Below are 23,452 nucleotides of genomic sequence, written 5' to 3' on the forward strand. Positions count from 1 at the left end.
CAATAGCATGGTCATCTAATTCACCAATCACAATGAACGAAATAATAAAAAAAAAATCAGAAAAAGAAAAAACAAAAGAAAAATCATAAAACAAGCTCCAAATTAAACTAAATAACCCAAAATTAATATACATGTAAACCTCTTTGTTAAGATCGAAAATTCTGTCGAAGCTACAAATAACTGATAATAATTAAACTAAATAAGACCAAATGATATTGAAATTACTGGATCGACAACATCTTTGGTGGAGGTCGGTGTTGTTATCGTTGTAGATTGGGGAATGAACCCTTGTGCTTCACGTGCCGCTTTTTCTTTGGCCTTTTTCGCCCTTTCCAACACATCCTCCTGCATGCAGCATTTCATTAATCATTTTCCCTATATTGCATCCATCGATAAGTAAAAACCATTCAAAGGGGAAGAACTATAACTGCTTACTAAAAGAAAAAAAAAAAAAGAACGAGAACGGGAAGCATGATAGACAACCAGGTTAATTAGATTACTATTACATCGGTGGGGAGGGGGTACATAGAAAGTGAAGTTCTCGAACACAATGGTAGACTCAAAATTACCTATACGATTAAGACAACATATACGATTCAAAATAAAGACAACCGTGGAAAAGCACAATCAGGATAACAGGAAAAGAAATTAAACAGAACTGCATGCCTTTCAACTGTATGGCAAAATAAAACAAGAGCAAATAGTTGTTGAGATAAATAAAGAGATTTCCAATGAAGCCTAAAGCTCACACAAGATCAATAAGATATGCAAAATCACTGACAATAACGATAATCTCAGACTATTTAGATAGAGATACAATTCATTTTTCTTACCCTCCATAGACAGATCTCATGTCCATGACATTCCTCACTGTAGACCAGTCGATTCCCATCCCACTCAGATACGACTTGCCAACAACCCATTTCCAATGTTCATAATCCACTGTGAAATCCTCCGGAGCCGCTTTTCCATAAACTCCAACCTGAGAACTCTTTAACCAGTAAGGTGTTTTTTCCAACCTTGCCGGCCATTGGGACCCACGCTTTGATGCATCTACTGGCACCTTGTGCAGACATGCCTGCAGAGGCACATACCTACAACCACAAAAACACATGTCAAGAAACTTTAAGGAATAAATAACAACTGATTTAATGCACTCATATAATAAAGAAAGATACCAGGCTGCATTTGGATCATCTGACTCTTGGCACAATGGAGGCTCATTTGCGGGTCTTTTCTCATAGCACTCATTGGATAAAGGCTTCCTGAATATTGCTGCACCAACTTCGTTCACTGTATCATTTTTAATCTCTACCAGCTCCCAGCACAACTTCTTTGTTAGTTCAGCCATTTCTACAATAGATTTCATGAGAAGAAACATTGTTAGATATTTACCCAAAGAAATCCCTCTATTAAACACAAAGTGACTAGGTAAGGATGTATCTAGATCCTGTTAACATCAAAATATATGAGATGACCAGTTTCATCAGCAAAGCATACCGTGTTAACATCAGACTGCAAGGGATATAAAAATTAGATTTCAGTATGACAGTTCCAAGAGGTAACACTACTTAATAAATGCATTCCCAATCGTTGAAAAAACAATTTATCTGAAGAAAAGTGAAAAAAAAAAACGCAATAGTGTTAAGCAACCATATCAAATAACATTGCACTAATAGAGAACTTGCCTGTACAAGTAAATAAAGGGATAGAATACATAGATTTGAACCACGATAATCTCACGTGTTATATTTCGAATTTTGCACTTCTCAAATACCACAGGTGCACCCGAAGGATAAACTCATCAGTCATCAAGTGCAGATGAAGTGTGAGTCAGAATGTGTACAGAAAAGCACAATGAGTAATTAAATCCAAATAAAGAGCAACGGGAAAAACAAATAGATGACCTTTTGTATACTAATCTCATTAATGCAGCCCGTAAAATTTGTTAACCTTCTCTCATTTGTTAGGTTCTTTTGAGGGGGATCTGAACCTCGGTATTTCAAGTATTGAAGTTTTAAAAAAACAATTAGTCCATAATCCATATGAACCAATTATGCTCTAAAGTTGATACACAAGGTTCGATTGGAGTTGCTTATGAGAAAGAAAAAAAGAAGGTATCATCCGGTACGGACCAATATGGAATCATGCTTTGGATTAGCAAACATGGTTATATCTAGTTGCGACAAACAGTTAGTATATAAGAACACTCTTTTGATGATACTTTATCCTACAGTAATGAGAAATATTCTTTGTTCATAAGCAGAAAATTCTCAATCAGATACATTTCAGCATGCAATCCACTGTGGAAGCCAACATATGCAAGAAGGGAAATTTATTTTCATGAATACATGGCAAAATTTCAATTGTAGTTAGCTAGCAATCTGAATATTAGCATTATTCATAACTGGTTTTGCAATATAGGCAACTTTCTTGACTTTATCATTGATCCAAATATAACAAAGTAAGAACTACTAGCCATTCTCAATGATGCTCAAAAAGCGGAGGACTAGTTCATCGTAATTATATAAAATGTTCAAGTGTGCCACTAAAAATTTATAATGAAGCTGCTAGATTGGCTCTGCAGGACCAAGAAATTTAAAATACACACAGTTCTTTCCAAGGTAAATAAATGTGCAAACTCATCATTTACAAGAAAAGAGAACGCATATTTAAAAGTAGGACTGTAAAATTCATCCCAACAACTAGGTACAACGAATCAAGAGTAAAACAGGAAAATTTGACTGTAATACCTTGTGTGCAGAAATTCGTAGTGTCAGCTTATTTGCTTCGAGATCGTAAATATATATTGACTTATCGCTACTTCCAGCTACAAATTCTCGCCCATCAGTTGAGAATTTCAAAGAAAATACTCCAAAAGAGTATTCCCCATCATCACCACCAGAGAAATCCAAACCTTCGTGAATCTCCTGCATAACAAATGGGCTGTGAATGAAAAGCAATACTTGTATTTGGAAAAGAAAAATTTTTAAGAAGTCTGCAGTGGAAGTTTTTCAGATGAAGGGCTTTGTACAGTGAACTAAATAAGGGCTTCGAATTAGGACAGTCTAACAGAGACACAGATGTGCATACGGCATAAATTCCAGGTGGATGAGAACAAACATTCTGAGCTTGGAAGACTAGATTAATCTGACCGCATAATTAATTATTGAAGTACTCACATATTATTAAACTAGAGAACCTTTGCATTGTGATATCCAACACATATTTCCCATGTTCATTCCAATGTGTTGCAATAAAGGACTGCATATTGAAAACATAAACAATTACAAAGAAGAGGTCTTGTCAAATACTACCATCTAAGGCAAAGATATTTTACCTGACAATGAACTAAATGTGTAGCAAACCAAGGTGGAAGGCATGCTCCATGGACCTAATCAGAGGTAACAAATACCATTTTATTATTAATTTTTTTTTTTTTTTTGATAAGGAACAAAATACCATGTTATTATTAGTCTTGCATCCAATACTTATTATGAGAAATGTCACTCAATTAATGATAATTAGTTTAGAGCATTAAACAAACAAGAAATCTAATGATCACCTCAACAACCAACCTTTCCAAAATGCCACGTCCATTCCTAAGCTTCCCCTATAAAATCCATGCAACCTATTCTCTCTATATCTTGCATTCTTAATTCAATTCTACTACTTACTCATCCAAGGTAAAATCCGATCACTTTTTGTCATCCTACCATGGCTTATCACCTTCAACTAATTTCAATCATACCTCTTTTCTTCATCACTCTATCAGTGATGAGCACTAATCTGACCCACGCATCTCGCCATCTATTGCAAACAACCTTGCCTAATATTCCAGAGTTTCCAAAGCCCATATTGCCTCATTTTCCTACTATCCCAACTTTACCAAAGCCTGAACTCCCACCTCTACCACAGGTACCTACACTGCCAAAGCCTGAGTTGATACCTTTGCCCAAGACTGAACTTCCACCGATGCCACATGTCCCATCCTTACCGAAGCCTGAGGTGGTGAAGTCTGAACTGCACCTCTGCCCAAGCTTGAAGTTGCCTGAAGTGCTGCCTCTACCTGAGTTTCCTACACTACCAAAGCCAACATTGCCTACCATTCCCAAGAACATACCCATCCCTTCCCTCTTCCCCTCTCACTCAACCTCTAGTCTTTGAGTTTCAATGCCAGAATTCTCTATTGTGTAGTTTAATGATGCCTTCAGAATCCTCTATTCTACTTGGCTTTCCACCCTAGGTGGGATGTTATGTAATCTTTTTTAAATTTATTCATCTGTTGGTGCGTTAGGTTAGTTCCATTGGTGGCATTTGTATTTTATGATTGCTAATTATATATGATATTTATTTAAATGATTTTTCCTTTTCAAAGACAGTAATAGCATACAAGTTAATGATAGAAGCAGTATTTGATATCTCACACATAAATTTCTTTTGTGGAAGAAACATCAAACATGTGATTTATTTTTGGATATGATATTTCTAATCCATCCATAATGTCGAAGGCAATAAGCTATTACGTTCTATGGTGAACCACAATCTTCAATGTAGGGAAGATGAGAATAGAAGTTGTTAAGGGGAAAATGTATATCGGAACAGCATAAAGTTTTTAGAAAACTACTGGGTCAATATGTTTTAATAGGCCAGATCCTATGCACCTAGGGTCGAGGATTGAAACCCACCTCCCACACCTCAGCACATGCCAAGTAAGTCACAATTAAAGAAATTAATGCCTAAAATCTCTCCTTCTGAAAATTTCCTTTTCTTGTGGCTTACATGGCAAGTGTTGAGGTGTGGGATAAGGGATTCAATCCTCCACCCTTGGTCCATAGGATCTCGGCTCCTGTTTTAAAATGATTCTCAAATGAGTGCTGATTTTTTGAACTCAACTTGACGGGGAAACTCATTGACTTGGCATGGGCCAAGAATAGTAGATTATGTCCCTTGGGATACACAATCGACCTGCCATCTGCAGTTGTGCATCCCGAGGGACAGAATCTACGGTTCTTTGTGCATGACACGTCAATGAGTTTTGAGTCTTGCTATCAGGTTGATCAGGTTGAGTTCAAAATCATTAGTCTGCTCAAATTATTAAAATTACCCACTTAATAACTTTTTTTTTTTTTTGAGTCGTGATAATATAACTTGTCAGGTGGCATACCTAAATGACTCCATAATGTGACAAGTTGGGGTATCGTTAGCCCCCAATGACTTTAAAAAATTAGAGTAAGAAACATCATTGGTCTCTCTTAGCAGCCATGATGCTCCCCAAAGTAATTCATCCTGAAAAAAGGGACAACTTGTGAATTATATAAAGAACTTACATAGAAACCATGAATGTTTTGAGCTCTAGAAAGGTAGGTAAGAGTATTTTAATTCAATGAGGATTTTGTGAACATGTTCATTCTTACCTTATATCTTGAATAAGAGCACTTACAAAATTAATATCAATACAAAGCTTTTTCATAATTAGAAATACATTTGGCTAAAATTACATAACGATGTAGCATCTGTTTCTTGCATTAGTGAAAATGTGTTTATTCTACTTTTATGTGTCTCAACTACAGAATCAAGTTGAGAAAATGAGATTCTAATTCTAGAGTCTGAAATCAATTTCTCAAAAACAGTACGAGAAGAAAACAATACCCTAAATTCTGAATAACTATTTACATAATCTAATTCTAACAATCCAATATCAGAATCTAACAATCTGAACCAAATACTAACAAACCAACCTAGACCTAATAGCACGAGTATATTTTCCAGAAATTACATGATTTGAACCAAATATAACTAGAATTTTGCCCCAAAACTACTGCTACACATTTCAGATGGAATCCAAAACACAAACATTCAATAAAAAAGTAATAATGCTGCAATTAAAATACCAATCAATCTTTAAAAACCTACTTTTAAGATTAGATCTACAAATCACCATCATAAAAACAAAAAACAAAAAATGAACCTTGATCGAGACAGATGAGAGGGCTTGAGAGAGGTGGGATTCTGAAAGACTGGCTTCGAGAGATGACTTTAAGGCTCCAGTTAACCCTAGATATCATCTTCACTCCATCATTTTCGGTGAGAGATCAAGAGATCAGAAACAGAGAGAGATCGATCAAATATTGAGAGAGGTGATCGAGGGAGACAAACAGAGAGAGAGATTCTCACAATCGGGAGAACATCTCACGAATCAGAGAGAGAGTGAGAGAGATGGAAAAAAAAACACAGAGAAATATCTCACAATCGAGAGCTTCTCACGAACCAGAGAGAGAGTGTGAGAGAGAGAGGGGAAAACACATAAAAACCAGAGAGAGAGAGAGGAAAACGCAGAGAAAAGAGTAACCAGAGAGAGAGAGAGAGGAGAGAAGAAAGGAGTGGTGTTCTCTAAAATTCGTGGGCCTTGCCCATCAAATTTTTTAATCTAAAATTCGTCGGGCCGAGCCCATCAATTTTTCTCTTCCATTTTCGAAGTTTTCACGTAGTACTCCTTTCATCTATGCAGAACCCGAGTAAGTCGTTAGTTATCTTCAGACGTTAAAATCCTCAAAAGAGTTATTGAAGGAACAGGTTGCTTTCTTGCTTGTTTGTAACATTTTAGCTTCATAGGAAAGACCATCATTGCACATACTGATTTTAGTTTCCATTTGATAACAACTTCAAAAAGCAAAGAAAAAGGAAGTTGCATTCATTGTGACATTTGCAAAATGAGAGTAGGAGATAATAGAATTGAAGGTGATCCTGCAATGAATTTTATACATGACTGTTAAATTTAATTTCTTCTAATCTCTCTCCTTCAGTGAATTATTTGGAACACAAACAAATTTTAATTCAACTAGTTTTACAAATAACTAGCTAACTTTATCTCTTTTGAGTTAATTCCACAAGTGCTAGTCAATCACATTTTTGGGGAAATTGTTATTATGTCAAAAAAATTCATACTCTTTCTCTACCTTTACACACACAAAGCTTGTATAGTATTTTATGGACAAAACTTTCCCAATGCGAAAGAGGATTCGTGTTTTTTATGTATTTGAAAAATACCCCTAATTTCCTCTAGTCTGCTACACTTTGCTTATCTGATTTTTTGAAGAAACCATTATCTAGCCTGAATTTTTTCCCCATAATGTTTGGTTGTCCAATTGAATTTCCTTTTGTGATTCTTTATACATTAATATCTAACTTTATTCATAAATTGCCAGCTATACATGAAGAATTTACACATTTAAAGGTACATGCTTGGTACTCCCTAGGAGGTTAATTTCTATGAAAGCCAGTATACCGCTCTTTTATCCTCTCTTGTCTTTAAAGATGGATATAATAGCTTCATGGCCATCATGTGAAATATCCTGGTGTCATATGTTACAGCTATGTGGATCTAATAGGCCATTGTCTTGAGTGTGGTTATGTAAAACTCATAAGCTCGTCTGGTTGACATAGTGTGGTTATTTAAAATTAGCTAGTGAAATTATTTGAATAGAGTGTGATAATGTTTTGTAATGTAAATGTTGTGTTGTATCCCAATTATGGTGTGATAATTAATTGAAATATAATAAGTAAAATGTGGGGTGTCAATAGTATTTCCTAAGAAATTGAAGTGTGATAAATGAAATTTGGGATGCCAATAACAGGTCATTTTTTTTTATATAATTGCAGGTTTTATTTTGAAACGAAAAATTTAATAAATTTTTTTTTACAACATTAGAGACAATTTTGAACTGCCTAAAATAATATTTATTTAAAAAAAAAAATTGTTATTAGGGGCGGTTTGAATTCATCAGGTATAATTCATCTATTTAATTATAGAAATTAATCCAAGACAGTTTTAAACTACTTCTAAAAATCTAACAATCGCCTTAAATCACATTAATTAGAGGCGGTTTTCAAACAGTCTCTAAAAATATAACCACTACCCTTAAATGACAATAATTAGAGACGATTTAAAATAACCCTTAAATTGTTATTATTACAAGCGGTTTTGTAACCATCGCTACTTGGCCACCAAAAGTAATTCAAGACACCACTATAGTGGGCGTATGACTAAACCGCCCTTACATATATTGGAGGCGATTTTCAGTAATTTGATGGCAATTTAAAACCACCACAAAAAGCTTCATATTTTGTAGTGCTCGACTCACTTGCTTACATGGTTACCTAATCTTGCCATCAACAATATTTGACGTGTTTTAACTAGACATACTTTTGAATTTAACTGAAAATTTGATGGTCTTGGGATGTCATTAAGAATGATCAAGTTGGATCGTTGAGACACTTGGTCTAGTTGATAGAAGTCTGTCTCTACCATTGACAACCTATTGATTGAATTTGATTTGGATTTGAGTCCTACTTCTCAATTTAATTTTGCTTTAATTGATTGTCAATGTGCAGGGTATCGTATCGAGACTCGAATGATTGATCGATATTCGGCTCCTAGAATTTCTAAAGCATGCACCAATATTATCTTTTATCACTCAAGCAATTGATGAATTTAGAATCGTTGCTCCACTGGGTCACGACTCGATTGAAAGCAGGTCGACTTTGATTTTGAAAAGTTTGATGTAATCAAGACCTTTTGCAATTTCAAAATTTAGGTGGCCAGTGGAATTTCCAAATGTTTGATGGGCTTGCTTAAAATTTCAAGTTTCCCAAGTTATTTGAACCACTTTTTGGTGTTTTGAAATGTTTTCACAATATTCTGAGGTCCCGGTGTGATTTCGTCTTTTTAGAAGAAAAAAATTCTTATTTCCAAAAACTTGATGGATGAAATAGTAAATTCGTTAGCAACATGGTGTCCGTCTCATCAAGACTCAAGATCTTTGATTTGATTAGTCCCAGGCTCAAATCGGAGTTGAGTTGGGCTAGAGATCTTAAATATACGAAAATCAAGGAAAAAGGCCCACGCATGATTTTTTGTTGTTGTAAATTTCACAATATTTCTTTAAAATTTTTGGGGATTTGAGCCGCTTCCATGTTGGACATAACACAAAGGGCCACAGTTCAAGTTTTAGATTGATTGGGTTTGAATCGATTTTGAAATGGGCCTCACTCAATAAAAGAAGAAATAAAACTCAAAAGTGATTAAGAATTGTGGAGTATCAATTTGTAAATCACTTTTGACGAGGATAGAAGTTTCAAATTGGTTAAAAATCTGCTCAATCCAAAACTTTTAAGCCGTATATATTTGTTCTTCATAATAAAAATTATGTTAATTCAATAACTTGGTCGGAATGTCTCACCTAACTTGGTGCATTTTCGAGCTGATGAGATAGTTGGATGATTCCATGAGATTGAGACACCTTGAAATCCAATTCACTTTGACTAGTTTTAAAATTATGGTAAAAGTCAACTCTCTTTTCTTTTATTCTTTTTTTTTTTCACTGGGAGAAAAGAACCTTGACAATTCGTCTTCTTCTGGTAAGAGTTCAGTTTTTGTTGAATTGAGGATTAAAAAAATTGGTTTTTTTTTTTTTTTGAAGCACTTATGCTCCATTGCTTCTCAAAAAATGTTTCTTGGAAAAACTTTATGCTAGATTTTTATTTTTTTTTATAAGTAATTTTGTTCTAGAAAATGATATTTCTCTATTTGGTTGAGATCGGAAGAATCCCTGGATAATTGTGGAAAAGAAATTCCACTATTTCATATTATTAGAAAATGATGCAATAGCCTGAAATTTAATTTCTCATTATCTTACTAGTGCTAAAAATATATGTTTTTCAATAAATCAAAAGTTGATCCCCTATGATTTGGTATATTTTCATGTTGACCCTTAACCTTTTGAGAATTTCACGATGTTAACGTTCCAATATTACTATATTAGCATCTCATTTATAATGAGAAATTCTATTACCACACCAACTTTGGCTAACGAAGCCCAATTCATAAGTAAACATGGGATTTTTTCTAAAACATACGCAACTTATGTCAAAATTCTGATTTTAATACATTGTTCGTTTTAATTCTCAAAACATGTTTTTCCGGTTAATTCATCACTTTTATAATTAATGAATTTGTTTATAAATTACCAATGAGCTCATTGACACGGAAAAATAGTTGGTATTTTATCTACGAATTCGTTGATATTAAAAGTGATAATCTCATAAGTTCGTAAATTTTAAAAGTGACGAATTCAATTGGAAAAACATGTTTTTAAGAATTAAAATGAATTATGTACTGAACTCGGAATTTCGTTAAGTTCCTTGCACAAAATGGAGATTCACCCTATGTAAATCACCAAATAATGAACAGGCACTTTGGCTGGCATTAGCAAAGTTGGTGTAGCAATAGAAACTCTTTTTATAATTTTATTATTTATTATTGAAAAAAAATCAAAAATCAAAAATAAAAAATACCCAAACTAAATAAAAAATTATTTTGGTGATTCTTCCGTAGTCAACTCTTGAAAATATAGGTTAAAATAATATTTATTTTAACAAATAAGAGACTCTGTTTTTCAGCCAAAAACCCATCATCTTCAACATCTTTGTTTTTCTACCAAAAACCAGTCATCATCTCTGCCTACCCAAAAATCCATCTCGTTCTTGAGGAATTAGGTATTATTTTCAGGTTACTTAATAAAAAAGAAAAAAAAAAGGTATTATTTTCAAATTCAAGATTAGGGTAAAAGATTTCATCTTTTAATTCCGCCAAAATCCTTCTCGTTCTTGGGTGAGGGTTTGTATTTTGAAGTATATAGAAATTTCATGTTGAAGATGACTTGTTTAAGGGATAAAATCAAGGGATTTGATTTTCTGTTGGAGGTTGAAGATGAGGGCATATAAGTCATTTATGTTACTTCATGACAGAAGACTTAGGTCAAGAAGACTGACATCGTTTTGTAAAAACAGGGTATCTCCAATATTGACCAAACCGTAGGGGTATGCCTAAATCACCCTTAAGATTGACAGAAACATTTTAGGAATAATCATGAGGATTAAAAAAAATTATTTTGGTGATTCTTCCGTAGTCAACTCTTGAAAATATAGGTTAAAATAATATTTATTTTAACAAATAAGAGACTTTTTGTTTTTCACCCAAAAACCCATCATCTTCAACATCTTTGTTTTTCTACCAAAAACCAGTCATCATCTCTGCCTACCCTAAAAATCCATCTCTTTCTTGAGGTCTATATGTTGTAGTAGGAAGAATTTTCAGATTCAAGATGTGAGTAAGGGATTTACGACTCAAAATTGGCAGGAAACAAAGAGGAAGGAGAAGCATTCTACAATAACTAAAGGAAAAAAAACAACTATTTCCGTATAAGGAAACATGTATGGAAAGAAAAACATATATAAATGGGATTAAAATCTTTTCTAAGAATGTGTTGAAGCTTTCTCCCAATTGAAAAATCAAATCGTAGTTAAAAAATGAATCAAAATAGAACAAACTAGAGTGTGAGAAAACTTCAAATCTTTAAGTTTTAACAGAGGTTTAACATAATCGAACTATACCTGAAGGTGATTGGTGTTTTCCACAGATGATCGAAGCAGAAAACCCTCATAGCAGTAGCACCTGTTGAAGAAGAAAATTTGGATCTTAAGTTTTGTGGAATCGAATACCCTAGATCGATTAAATCAAGTAGGAAAAATAAAATCGACCTTTCTCGTTTGAAACAGACCCTAGATCCACGACACAAAAGCACACACATAGTTACCTTAATGTGATCGATAAGAAACCCTAGTTCTCAACCAATTTGATTCGTTTTAGAAGAACCAGAATCGATTGATTGATCGAGAGGGGTCGATCTAAATGAGGGAGTCGTGAAATTTTAGATCGATCGAGAGAGAGAGAGAGAGAGGCGAGGGCGAGCTTTCTCGAGTTGTGAGGTTTTGGATTGATCAAAAGAGAGAGAGAGGCGAGGGCAAGCTTTCTAGACTTGTGAGGCTTTGGAGTTTGGATCGCGAGAGCGGGAGAGTTGTGAGCTCTTCGAAATAAACGTGAGAATGGAAACAAATGTATTGGAAATAAAAAAAGGTGGGAAAGAAACTCTACAGCGACCGACATGACGTTTGTTCGTCGCTAAATTGCTTTTAAACGTTTGATAAAAATGAGTTGTCGTTAAATGTCGTCGTTATTTCTCAATTTTCCTGTAGTGGTAGGTTCAATTAGGAATTATTTTCAGGTTACTTAGTAAAAAAGAAAAGAAAAAAAAAAGTTTTTATTTTCAGATTCAAGATTAAGGTAAAAGATTTCAACTTTTAATTCTGCCAAAATCCTTCTTGTTCTTGGGTGGGGGTTTGTATTTTGAAGTATATAGAAATTTCATGTTGAAGATGACTTGTTTAAGGGATAAAACCAAGGGATTTGATTTTCTGTTGGAGGTTGAAGATGAGGGCATATAAGTCATTTATTTTACTACATGACAGAAGACTTAGGTCAAGAAGAATGACATCATTTTGAAAAAATAGGGGTATCTCCAATGAGTAATGCTGGGGTGACACAGGCGGAACACTGTGATTCTCACAGTTCTGACGTGGCACAACATCCACGTCATCCACTTAATGACTCAGCTGCCACGTCATCAAGTGAATATTAAAAAAATAAAAAAACAACGCCTTCTCCTCCTCTCCCTGTTACGTGAAACATTAAAATAGAAATTTCCAATTTCTTCTGGATCTCCTTAAAGATTCATCGATTTCTTGATCTCCTTTAATAATTTTTTTTTATTATTTAAAAAAAAAAAGAAATAGAAAACCAAACGTCTTCTCTTCTTCTCTCAGCATTAATCCATTAACATATGTTGATGTTTTCTTGTTCTAAAAGACTAAGACTGAAACTTAAACAAAATTGCAGAAAAAACCATTAAAGTTGTTAAAAACTATTGCTTCTTTCGATTAAAAGTTAAAATCCATCGCTCTCTCTCTCGACTTTCTTTTACACGGTCGTTGTCGTCGTTGGTCTCTCCCATATTCTCTGGTAATCTCTCTCCTCCTCTCTCTCTCTCTGTGTTATTGTTTCTGTATCAATTGCAACAAATTTCTATGTAATTGAAATTAAATCTGTAAATTTGTTCTATTTTTGAGGGGTTTTATGGAAGTAGTTAGCCCTCTAAGATCAAATTTTCTACAACTCTTTGAAATCTTCTCCGAATATATCTCTCGAGCTAATTTCAGACTCTTATAAATTTTTAAGCCGACCGATTTAGGGTAACCATGGATAATAGTTGTAATTTCCAAGTGAATTTCAACGACTGGACTTTCAATTGTTAGGAATTCGAATTTTTTAGGATTCATACTTCTGGTTTCCACATAAATCCAATTCCTTGTCCGCAAACAAACCCCTGGATTAATGGGTTTTCTCTTAATTTGCTTTTCTCTCTTCTCTTTTGCAGTTTTCCTCCCCACCCCTACCTTTTCCCCTGTTTTGAGACTCTCAAAAAAAAAAAAAAAAAACAAAAACAAAAAACAAAAAACAAAAAACAAAAAAAAGCAGGGATTTAGATTATAAATAGGTTCTCTTTTTTTCTTTTTTGTTTTTTTGGAAAATTGGATCTTCTTGAAAGAAAGAAAAAAAAACCCATATTTGTCCCACCTTGTCTTTCCATGAGAAGCCATGATTGGGCTTTCATGCGAAATTTGTTTGATCTTTCAGTGGATTTTCCTTAAAGTGTATAAAAAAGTAAAATAGCATGATTATATCCATTAAAAATTAATTTTTTTTAGCAAATCTCATCTCTTGGTATGTTTGATATGTTTTCTCTCATCTTCATTTTTTTTTCTTTTCTAATACAGGGTTGTTTTTAATATTATTGAATTTTGACTGAATATGGTTGGTTTTAATTTTATTGAAATTTTGACCAAATAGTTTAGAAAGTTCTAAAGGTATTTTATTTTCTATTTAACTATTTTATTTTTTTCAAATAGAAGATGAAAGGAAAAGATCGTATAGTCATTGAAGTTCAATTTTGACTAAATATTGTTTTGAATTAATTTTTTTTTTGAAATATAGGATATCGAAGATCGTATAGTCATTGAAGGGTTATCGTCAAAAGATAAGGGAAAAGAAAAAGAATTGGGTGAGGTAGAAGAGAGTCCATCGAAAGAAGGAATGGATGGAGATGATATAACACCGAAAACCGGAATGAAGTTCAATTCAATGAAAGATGCTTATGTTTTTTATAATATCTATGCTCGAAAAATAGGATTTGGTACCAAAATTAGAAGCACTTGACGTGAAGAAGGAGAAGTAACAAAATGTCTCTTCACATGTGTTAAGGAAGGTAAAGTTAATGTAAAACGAGATGTAGATGGTCATCGGGATTTGGAAGCAAATTCAACAAAAATATCATCGAGAATTGGATGTAAAGCTAGAGTTAATGCAAGAAGAGATATAGATGGTATGTGGTATTTATCAAAGGTGATTCTCGAACATAATCATATGGTTAGTCCAACAAAATCAAGATTTTATAAGAGCAACAAAAGATTGAATGAGCGGGTGAAAAAACAACTTGAATTGAATGATAGCGTTGGGATACCCGTATGCAAATCATTTCTTTCATTTGCTGCTCGAGCGGGGGGCATTGAAAATTTGTCATTTGGTGAAAAAGAAGCTAGAAATTATGTTGAAAGTGCAAGACGTCTGAGGCTTGGTGAAGGTGATGCTGAAGCGATACACCAATATTTTATGCGCATGCAAAAACAGAATTCAAACTTTTACCATTTGATGGACATTGATGGTGAAGGACGTTTAAATCATGTATTTTGGGCCGATGCAAGATCTAGGGCATCTTATTAATATTTTGGTGATGTCATTTCATTTGACACAACGTATTTAACAAATAAATATGACATGCCGTTTGCACCTTTTGTTGGAGTTAATCATCATGGACAATCCGTATTATTGGGGTGTGGCTTGCTTTCAAGTGAATCAATAGAGAGTTATGTATGGCTTTTTACAGCTTGGTTATCATGCATGTCAAACCAACCACCTAATGCAATTTTTTGATAGTTATGTGAGTTCAAAAACTTCCCTAAAACAATTTATTAGTCAATATGAGATTGCATTGGAAATGAAGTATGAAAAAGAAGCTTTGGCGGATTTTAACTCATTTCATAAGGAATGAGAATTAGTTTCGAATATGCCTATGGAAAAGCAATTGCGCTCACTTTACACAAGCAACTTATTTGTAAAATTTCAAGAAGAAGTGAAGAATGTAGTAAATTGTCGATACACACTTCTTTATCAAAATGGACCTCTTTTTACATGTGAAGTAAGAGAAAGGATGACAATTGAGGAGATTAGTGAACCCATCATGAAGAAGTTTGAAGTTTTTTTCAATGCAGAAAAAGTAGAGGTGCAATGCATATGTCGCTCATTTGAGTTTCGAGGTATTTTATGCAATCATGCAATATGTGTTCTTGATAATAATGATGTCACAAAGCTTCCGTCTCAATACATTGTAGAACGATGGAGAAAGGACTTCAAGCGTTTGCACGGCCTCAAACGTTCTAATGAAGTTAGTATGTTTATATGTGACCCAATAGATCGTTATGATGCAATTTATAAGCAACGCCATGAAATTGCAGAGATTGGATCGATGTCAGATATGAAGTTCAACTTAGCATTGAATGCTGTTTAAAAAGTGAAAGATGAATTGCTTGCTTTCAATGAGGAAAATCCAGACAAAAATCCAATCGGAAGTGTTGAAGAAACAAATACTATCAAGATTATTGATCCCATTCAAGTTAGACGTAAAGGTCGACCTCGTGAACTAAGGTTGAAGTCAACGGTTGAAAAAGCGGTGAATGTAAAAAAGAAAAAGGTTAGTATTTTTTTTTTTTTTAATATTAAAATAACTGATTTTTTTTTTTAATGTATTAAGCTTATGATTTTAAAATTCTATTATAGATACAAAACAATCCAAAGAACATGTCGTCGAATTATGTCCATGAGACTAACAACAACCAACAGGTTAGTATTTGTTGTCTTTCCTAGAAGCGAGTTTTATTTTAATATAAATTATTTACTAACAATGATTTTATATAAATATTGTTTGTATAGCTACCTGTGGAAGAAGTGAATTACATCAACCAACATTCTATATCTTTTACGCAACCAAGCATCCGGATTGAGCATCAAGTTAACCCATTAATTGAAACACAAGAAAGTGTAAATATAACAGTAAGTTAAATGATAGTAAGTACGTACATGTGTTGAATATTTATTGTTAGGTCTAATTTATGTTAATGTTTAAAAATTTGTAGGAACAATTCGAGTCAATTGGTAGCCAGGTCGGGGTGCAATCATCTATTAGTAATCATTCACCTTCTTTTGTACCAACGGGCCACCAATTCATGTTACAAGATTTGTTGCGAAGATTCGGTAAAATCTATTAGTGTTGAACATTTTAATCAAATATTTAGTTGAATTCTGTTAGTATCTTTTGGCTAACAAAGTTATTTTAATTTAGGGAATTAAAAATCATGAAATGAACAAATTGGCAGGGAAGTTACACATTTTGCTAATTTACAAAATTTTGGGGACTTCTAGTTAGCAAATCTCAATTAGTTTTGAAGTCTGGATCTATTTTTTGTATTACAGGTGATTCTCTCACTCATAAGTAGACAGTATATGACATTTATTCCAAAAATTTTGTGTTGTTTTTAATTATTTGGAGTAAATTGGTTCGCTTGGATATGTTCTTTTAAACTTTAACTTTATATGGAGAGTTAATTATATAGCTTATGTTTGTGCAGGTCGAGGGCCACATGGTGTCGAAGTACCGGTTAAACAAATTTGGATTCTTTGTGGATATTGAGTTTGATATAATAAACATCTTTTTTTTATATGTTTTGGAGTGATTAGGTAATGCTCTTGATGTCTGGAAAGATAGTTACTTTTCTTTTGTATTAGAGAAAATTGAATTAAAAAGTCTTAGTACTTCATTGTTGGGCAAGGGAATCCTTTTTTACTTGGTGCTTCATTGTTGTCTTGAAGTTCAGTAGTGGTTTATATGATGAAATTAACAATGTTCCTAATAAACCCATGATAGTTTAGAGAGGTTAATTAGATCTTAATGATTTGATAAATACCTAGGTTTAAAATCTCATATCAAGATAATATTTCAATTAGGAAAAAAAAAATCAAAATGGTATTTACCAAAACATCAAAATAATCCGAAACATTCAATACTTTGGGATCAATGTTTCATTCCAAACTAGGACAAAATCAAAATGTTCTATTGAAACAGTCCAACACAGGATGAAACCTTGAATCATGATTTTTACCATCTTTCTTGAAAGAAAACCTGGCAACTTTGGTTTTTCTTTTGTTGAACCCACTACCTCACACTAGGGTTGATGCACACTAACCCAACAGTTTTGGGCACGTCTCAAGTACACAAAAATCAGCCACCTAAGAAGAAGAAGAAAAAATGCATCCAAAAGGTATTGGATTAATTTGGACAATGGAGAGGGCAGTTTATAGAGAAAATTATCTTGTACTCTATAGTTAAAGGAAAGTGGGGAGGGGTCTCTAACCAATATGAACATAACCAATACACTAAAAGCACCTCGTTGATAATGTTGTCGAAAGTTAAGCCCTTATCTCTAAGCTGTAACACACGTGTTACGGCATTTATCTAAGCCCACAAACCCTTCTGTCTGGGCCCCCATGTGGTCCTTTTCCTCGTGGCGGCTTTCTCTATGATACCCTCTTTGGGCCACTGTAGTTCTTCCCCCAAGTCCCAGCTTCCATTGACATCCAAAGTGGCCCATTCTACAATGGCTCTCACTTCACTTCTTTTTGGCCCCCTCACTCTTTGAGGTCCTATCACAGCTCCATGCACCATAGCCAGCGTTGCAGCAGCCTACCTTGTAGCAGCTTTTACTCTGATATCTCTTTTTCAAGACCCCCAAGTAGTCCTTTTCCCAATGGAAGCTTCATTTTGGTACCCTTCCTGTGTCAACAAAGCAAATACTCAAATATACTACAGGATATTTTTTTCTTTTGATAGATGAAAATTTTAGTAAAAATCAAAAGATTTATTCCAAAAAAGATTGATTCACAATCCAATGAGTATTTGGAGGGATTCTATACAATGAATTTATGTTACATATCAAATCAAGGAAATAATCGAATTAATGCATTCATGATGACCTTCAAAATCGTACCTCCAAAGTGTTGTTCTTTGATGGTGAAATAATTGTGAAGCAGAATCTCAAATCTGATTGGTGTGCATCAACTTCAATGGTCGAACAACAAGAAAATAATGGATGAAAGAAGCTTAAAAAACTGTCAAAACAGAGAAAGAAGCATAATGAAAAAAAATTAAAATATGGTTAGAATTCCACTAATAACAAGTTTTATATATATAACAAGGTATTTAGTAAACCATAAAATGTAAGAGAGAGAGAGAGAGAGAGAGAGATGTTGTAAAGAAGAATACCATTGTCAGCGGTGCATCGTCTTGCATGCACATGATCCATGGCACACCGATGTTTTGGGCTACTGCCATTTCTGCACACCACTGCATATATAATTTACCTGCTTCTCCTTAAGGTCCCATGATATTACCAAATTCATTTTCAATCTGTTAAAAAATAAGTCCTCAGATATTTGAAAGAGAAGGGAAACAAAGTAGTTGAAGCAATAAATAACCTTTACAAGCTTAGTCTCACTCAAACTACCATAATATCATTGTCACAATTATACTCTTTAATTAACTAAAGAGACAGACCTGGGCAATGATGATGGGACCCCTTGTGGTGCTAGGAGTTTCGCATTTTTAACCATGTCCACTATCTTAGTGGTAAATTTTTGCATCTCCTCCTACAAATAAAAATATTTTTATTTTATGAAACTGAGTTTAGGTACTGTGTTTATACTTTAAAGTCTTCTTTTGGACATGTAAAATTAAGTTAGACAGTTATTATGAGTTTAAACTAGAAAGAACCAAACAGAGCAAATAAATGGGAAAAAAAAAAAAAAGACTTTGTAAACCGAATTGTCTGTCCTTAATTTGATTCCTGGTAGATTGTGTAACCACCCTAGAAATCCTCTGGTGCAAGGAAAAGACATGGCTATGTATACAATTGGTTAACTAAAAGTGTAAAATTTTCTTATTTTCAGTTATTTGCATAGGCATTGAAGTTCTTTGTTGATTTAAGTTGCAAAATAAAATACCCATAATTCCATTCGGCACAAACATAAGGTCCAATTCAAAGAATCGCATAAAGTCCCGCTTCTTGTATGTTCTCAAATACTTTATTACATTTTAAGAACTAGATACCCCATAAATATTTTTTCTCTCGTGCTCTTTATGCATTGTAAGTTAATTGAACTATTGAGCTGATCTCAAATTCACAATTAGATTTAGATTTCAGCTATATATATATGAGAAGAAAATCAGGAGCTGAAATGACGAACTTTCTAAAATTTCAACTTCATTTAAGGTGTGGTACTCAAATTTATCACTCAGTTTTGTTATGTTTTTAGGAGTGCAATTAAGACTACCAATTTGAGTTCCTAATTCAGTTTGTAGTAACTGTCATGTATGCTTGTTGTGGATGGATTATTGATAGATTGAAGAAGCGATGAGGGATGCATACGACAGTCTTTCTATTAAATTTTTATTTTCAATTTTTCATTAATAAATTAATATATATAAAAAAAGTGGCAAAATGTTCTTGCCTTCAATTTAGGCCATTAATTGATATTTTCATACCGTTAGTTGTTTTTGTAAAATTTCACTGGAATTTTAAAATTTTGGCGGAAATTTGGCAGGAAAGTACAAGAGAGTGTTTGAAAGCAATCAACTACACAATTGACCAAAAAGTTCAACCATTTCTACATTCAACAAACTTTAATCATAAAAAACCAAGCTCAATCATTCCAAGAAAGCGAAACAAAAGCACAACCACCACAAAATTCTAAAAAAGGCCAAAATTTCAGCACTGCTAAAAACTCACCTGCTGCCGATATAATGTACTACCGTCTGAATCAATCATTGTCGATGAACGTGTAATCTCCATCACCATAATCGCTCTCCATGGCTGTCTCACCACTATAGAAATCATCAAGAGACTCCACATTGTTCGCATCGAGCATATCATTCTCCGAATCCATCAAAGAAACCCTAAAACCCTTATAATTCTTTGAACTCGACCTCAAACCCCTCCTTTTACAGAAAAGTCAGAGAAATAGGGCACAAAAAAAGCGCGCGAAATCTGAAGAATATGAGGCGAGATTGAAAAGGAAATTTGATTCGATTTTTTCAAGAAATCGATGAATCTTTAAGGAGATCGAGAAGAGATTGGAAATTTCTATTTTAATGTTTCACTTAACAGGGAGAGAAGAGGAGAAGGCGTTGTTTATTTATTTATTTTTTAATATTCACTTAATGACGTGGCACCTGAGTCATTAAGTGGATGTTGTGCCACGCAGAACTGTGAGAATCACAGTGTCCCGCCTGTGTCACCCCAGCATTACTCATCTCCAATATTGACCAAACCGTAGGGGTATGCCTAAATCACCGTTAAGATTGACAGAAACATTTTAGGAATAATCATGATAATCTAGTTATCCCACGTGGCACCCTCATTCGACCTCCTGACCTGACACACTGATTCGACTTTAGATTTGTATGCCTCGGGATTCAAACCTGCACTTTACCACAAAAAATGTATCCTGAGGGAATTAGTCAGGTCAGGAAATTGTTATATGGCTAGAAATTGGGTATAATTAGGATTTAGAGTCTATTTAAAAGGGTTTTTTTATTATTATTTACTGCCATTATCACATTTCTCACATGAAATTGTGCATATAACCGTAGATGTTTTTTTTACTTGTATCTCGAGGAAACAATCTATCACATTAGCACAATCACAATCAAATCACAGTCCCCCAAGGATTTTCCTTTGAGAAAATAGAATTGGTTTCTTCAGATTTTATTGAAGTAGGTAATTATTTTTTTGCACTTTTCACTCTATTTTATCGTGATCAGCGCATCATGACTAGAATTGAAAAATTAGTGAGAAAATATTATTAGAGCTAAAAGTGCTAGTATTACAACAAAAAATGACCTCTATATGAATTTTCAGTTTGATTGATTAATTATAGTTTTTGAAGTAAAATTTAAATAACCAAACATCTAAATTATATGTTCGAGGTTCATGATCAAGACGTTATAGTTTGAAGTTTGAACCTATACACTTAATGGTATTCCTCTGAGTCTCTTAGAATGATGAACTTGAACAAAATTCATAAATATTTGAAGCATAGTGAAAACAATAAGATGTCATCAAACACTTGGCAAGTGTAATACATATAATATTGAAGACAAGTTGTATATTTGAGAGTGATTTTCATTACAGGAAGTACTGAACAATCTATACCAGAGGGGGGACGGTTTAATAATTTAGTAATTTTCTCAAGAAAATTTACCAACGACCCAAAAAAATAAAAAAAAAACTGAAAAAAATAAAAAAAATAAAAAAACAAAATAAAAAAGGAAAAAAAAAAAAGAAAAGAGAACATAATCCCATTTTAGCAAAATGGATAGATAGATTAGATAGGGCTTTCAATCTGTCGGATTAGACCCAAAATCCAATCCATTTGGATTCGATAACTTTAGATATGGATCAAGGATTTGGGTTCTGATGATCCAATTTGATAGAATCATATCTGCTCTTGATCAACAATGCCCCAATTCGATGTATCCAAATCTAATAAAATGTAAAAAAAATAAGTAAATAAATAAAATAAAAAAATAAAAAAATAAAAATTATGGAAATGATTTAGCATGTGCATGGTGGAGCTAAAGATTACATTAATTCTTATAACGTATAATGGTTAAATTAACATCAGAACTAGATATTCTCTTTCTTGATCATTAGGAAAAAAAAACATTCGAACTAATTAATTACAAGACAAAGAAATAACCAATGGGCATGTTCTGAACAATACAACAATCAAGAGAAGACTTCATTAAGAAAATATTATCAATAATAAATAAATAAAATTTAATAAAAATGCATGAAGAAAAGGCTTTGATGAAGTTTGAGAGGTGCTAAGGTTGGCAGGTTATTTTTTATTTTTTGGAAATAATTGCAATAAGTGGGATATGTAATAGAAATGAGCCTTAATGTTGGTGCTACTTCAAAAAATTGAATAATCTATGCATAATATAGGAAGGTTTGGTATCATGTTGTGTGTTAAAGGGAGTTAGCAATACTTTGATTGAGGGCCTGCATTAAAATTCATTGGATTTGATTACAAGAATCCTAATAAGGTTTATATAAAAAATGAGTCAAGTTTGGTGATTCATATAGAAAACACATGATCTTGGCAATGGTTAGGGTTTATATGTAGAATTGTAATAAATCGACTCCCTCATGTGGCATACTCAATCGACTCTGCCTGACTTGACATGTGCTTGAGCCGTAGATCTATACTCCGCAATTATGTATCCCGAGGAGTACTTATCTACGATTCAAGCACATGTCACGTTAGGAGGATTCGATTGAGTATGCCATGTAGGGGAGTCATTTTATCGTTACTCTTTATATGTATGCTTAGCATGTTTCTTGAGGAATGCTTATCCCGAGGATAAATCAATCCCGACTATTGGATTTCATGTTTACACCATTGGGATTGTGTATTCTACATGAGTCATGTGAACCTGACCCATCGAAAATAATTAATGTAAAGAAATCTAAGTACAAGTAAATATTATCAATCTAATTTGAAATAATACTAATCCAATAAAATCTTGGGAAAATGACCCCAAAGACCTATCTTTTGAAAATATGTACCAAAAAGCCCTTCTTGAAAAAAATATGGACTCTTTAGTACTTATATTATCAAATATTAGTCTAAAAAGAATTTTTGAATGAAAACGCCTTAAACAAATTTTGATGTTTAAAGAAACATGTTTATTTGAGAATATTTGAGTAAACCTATGTTTTAAAATTAATGACATCTCTTTATATAACAATGAAAAAAAAAAAAAATCCTTGTTTTCTCTTTCCAAAACTAGTGATTTTTAACTCACATAGATGATGATGATGATGGAGACGAGTATGGTTATAATCATCAGCAAACTAATTTGACCTATGTATATTAGATTTATTAAAAGATATAAATATTTAAAATATTATTTGAAAAATCGACTTGAATGTTCATCAAATTGATTCAACTAAAAAATTAACAAGTCTACTTAAATGAGTCAAATAAAATTATACTGAATTTATAAATAGATTTTAATAAATAAAAATATTTATTTTTTTATTTTCACAAAAATATTAATAACAAAATAAATAGATCAAGTTTTTTATTTGACTCGGTATATTTTTAGATTAATCCTCTTTATATTTTTAGATCAAGTTGAGAACTTCTATTGGCATTCATCACTTTTATAATCTATGAATTCGTAATTTTGTCACTTTTAATATCAACAACTTCGTAAATGAAATACAAGCGATTTTTTTCATATGAGCGATTTTGTTGGTA

General features: G+C 33.1%; 1 protein-coding gene, 1 long non-coding RNA gene and 1 pseudogene across 14 annotated transcripts; 1 reads left to right on the forward strand and 2 right to left on the reverse strand.

Moving 5' to 3' along the window:
- Positions 1-86: 86 nt before the first annotated feature.
- Positions 87-11,858, reverse strand: LOC147382818 (putative methyltransferase PMT26). Of its 11 annotated transcripts, none has more exons than XM_086428199.1 (9): positions 11,658-11,858; positions 11,455-11,515; positions 5,168-5,289; positions 3,341-3,394; positions 3,183-3,264; positions 2,754-2,930; positions 1,179-1,353; positions 834-1,094; positions 87-345 (listed from the first exon to the last, which is right to left on the reverse strand). In XM_086428199.1, the coding sequence occupies exons 7-9, from the start codon at positions 1,349-1,351 to the stop codon at positions 261-263; spliced, it is 519 nt and encodes a 172-aa protein (XP_086284325.1). In that variant the 5' UTR covers positions 1,352-1,353; positions 2,754-2,930; positions 3,183-3,264; positions 3,341-3,394; positions 5,168-5,289; positions 11,455-11,515; positions 11,658-11,858; the 3' UTR covers positions 87-260. The 11 variants fall into 11 exon arrangements, with proteins under 11 accessions (XP_086284325.1, XP_086284324.1, XP_086284331.1 ...); XM_086428198.1 differs by lacking the exons at positions 11,455-11,515; positions 11,658-11,858 and adding exons at positions 1,501-1,515; positions 5,972-6,487; XM_086428205.1 differs by lacking the exons at positions 11,455-11,515; positions 11,658-11,858 and adding an exon at positions 5,972-6,530 and having other exon boundaries at positions 87-375.
- Positions 11,859-14,050: 2,192 nt separating this feature from the next.
- On the forward strand, positions 14,051-16,890 carry LOC147382819 (protein FAR1-RELATED SEQUENCE 6-like; annotated as a pseudogene). Its single transcript, XR_015173243.1, has 5 exons — positions 14,051-15,764; positions 15,851-15,913; positions 16,004-16,123; positions 16,207-16,324; positions 16,413-16,890. The product of XR_015173243.1 is annotated as a protein FAR1-RELATED SEQUENCE 6-like (transcript).
- A 744-nt stretch (positions 16,891-17,634) lies between these two features.
- On the reverse strand, positions 17,635-20,274 carry LOC147382820 (uncharacterized). 2 transcript variants are annotated; one of them, XR_015173193.1, is made up of 5 exons: positions 19,912-20,274; positions 18,681-18,772; positions 18,390-18,533; positions 18,115-18,235; positions 17,635-17,900 (listed from the first exon to the last, which is right to left on the reverse strand). It is a non-coding gene; the product is annotated as an uncharacterized LOC147382820 (long non-coding RNA). The 2 variants fall into 2 exon arrangements; XR_015173194.1 differs by lacking the exon at positions 18,681-18,772.
- Positions 20,275-23,452: the final 3,178 nt, after the last annotated feature.

Source organism: Akebia trifoliata, chromosome 16, assembly GCF_017979445.1.
Source record: "Akebia trifoliata isolate Shusen 1 chromosome 16, ASM1797944v1, whole genome shotgun sequence".
Classification (NCBI taxonomy): domain Eukaryota; kingdom Viridiplantae; phylum Streptophyta; class Magnoliopsida; order Ranunculales; family Lardizabalaceae; genus Akebia; species Akebia trifoliata.

What these genes read in the sequence shown, in the direction of transcription:
- LOC147382818 (XM_086428200.1), bottom strand. Translation starts at nt 1,351, where the DNA reads ATGGCTGAACTAACAAAGAAGTTGTGCTGGGAGCTGGTAGAGATTAAA. An exon ending in GATGATCCAAATGCAGCCTG is followed by an intron (nt 1,095 to 1,178) that starts GTATCTTTCTTT and finishes TTGTGGTTGTAG; the next exon opens with GTATGTGCCTCTGCAGGCAT. An exon ending in ATGAGATCTGTCTATGGAGG is followed by an intron (nt 346 to 833) that starts GTAAGAAAAATG and finishes TGCTGCATGCAG; the next exon opens with GAGGATGTGTTGGAAAGGGC.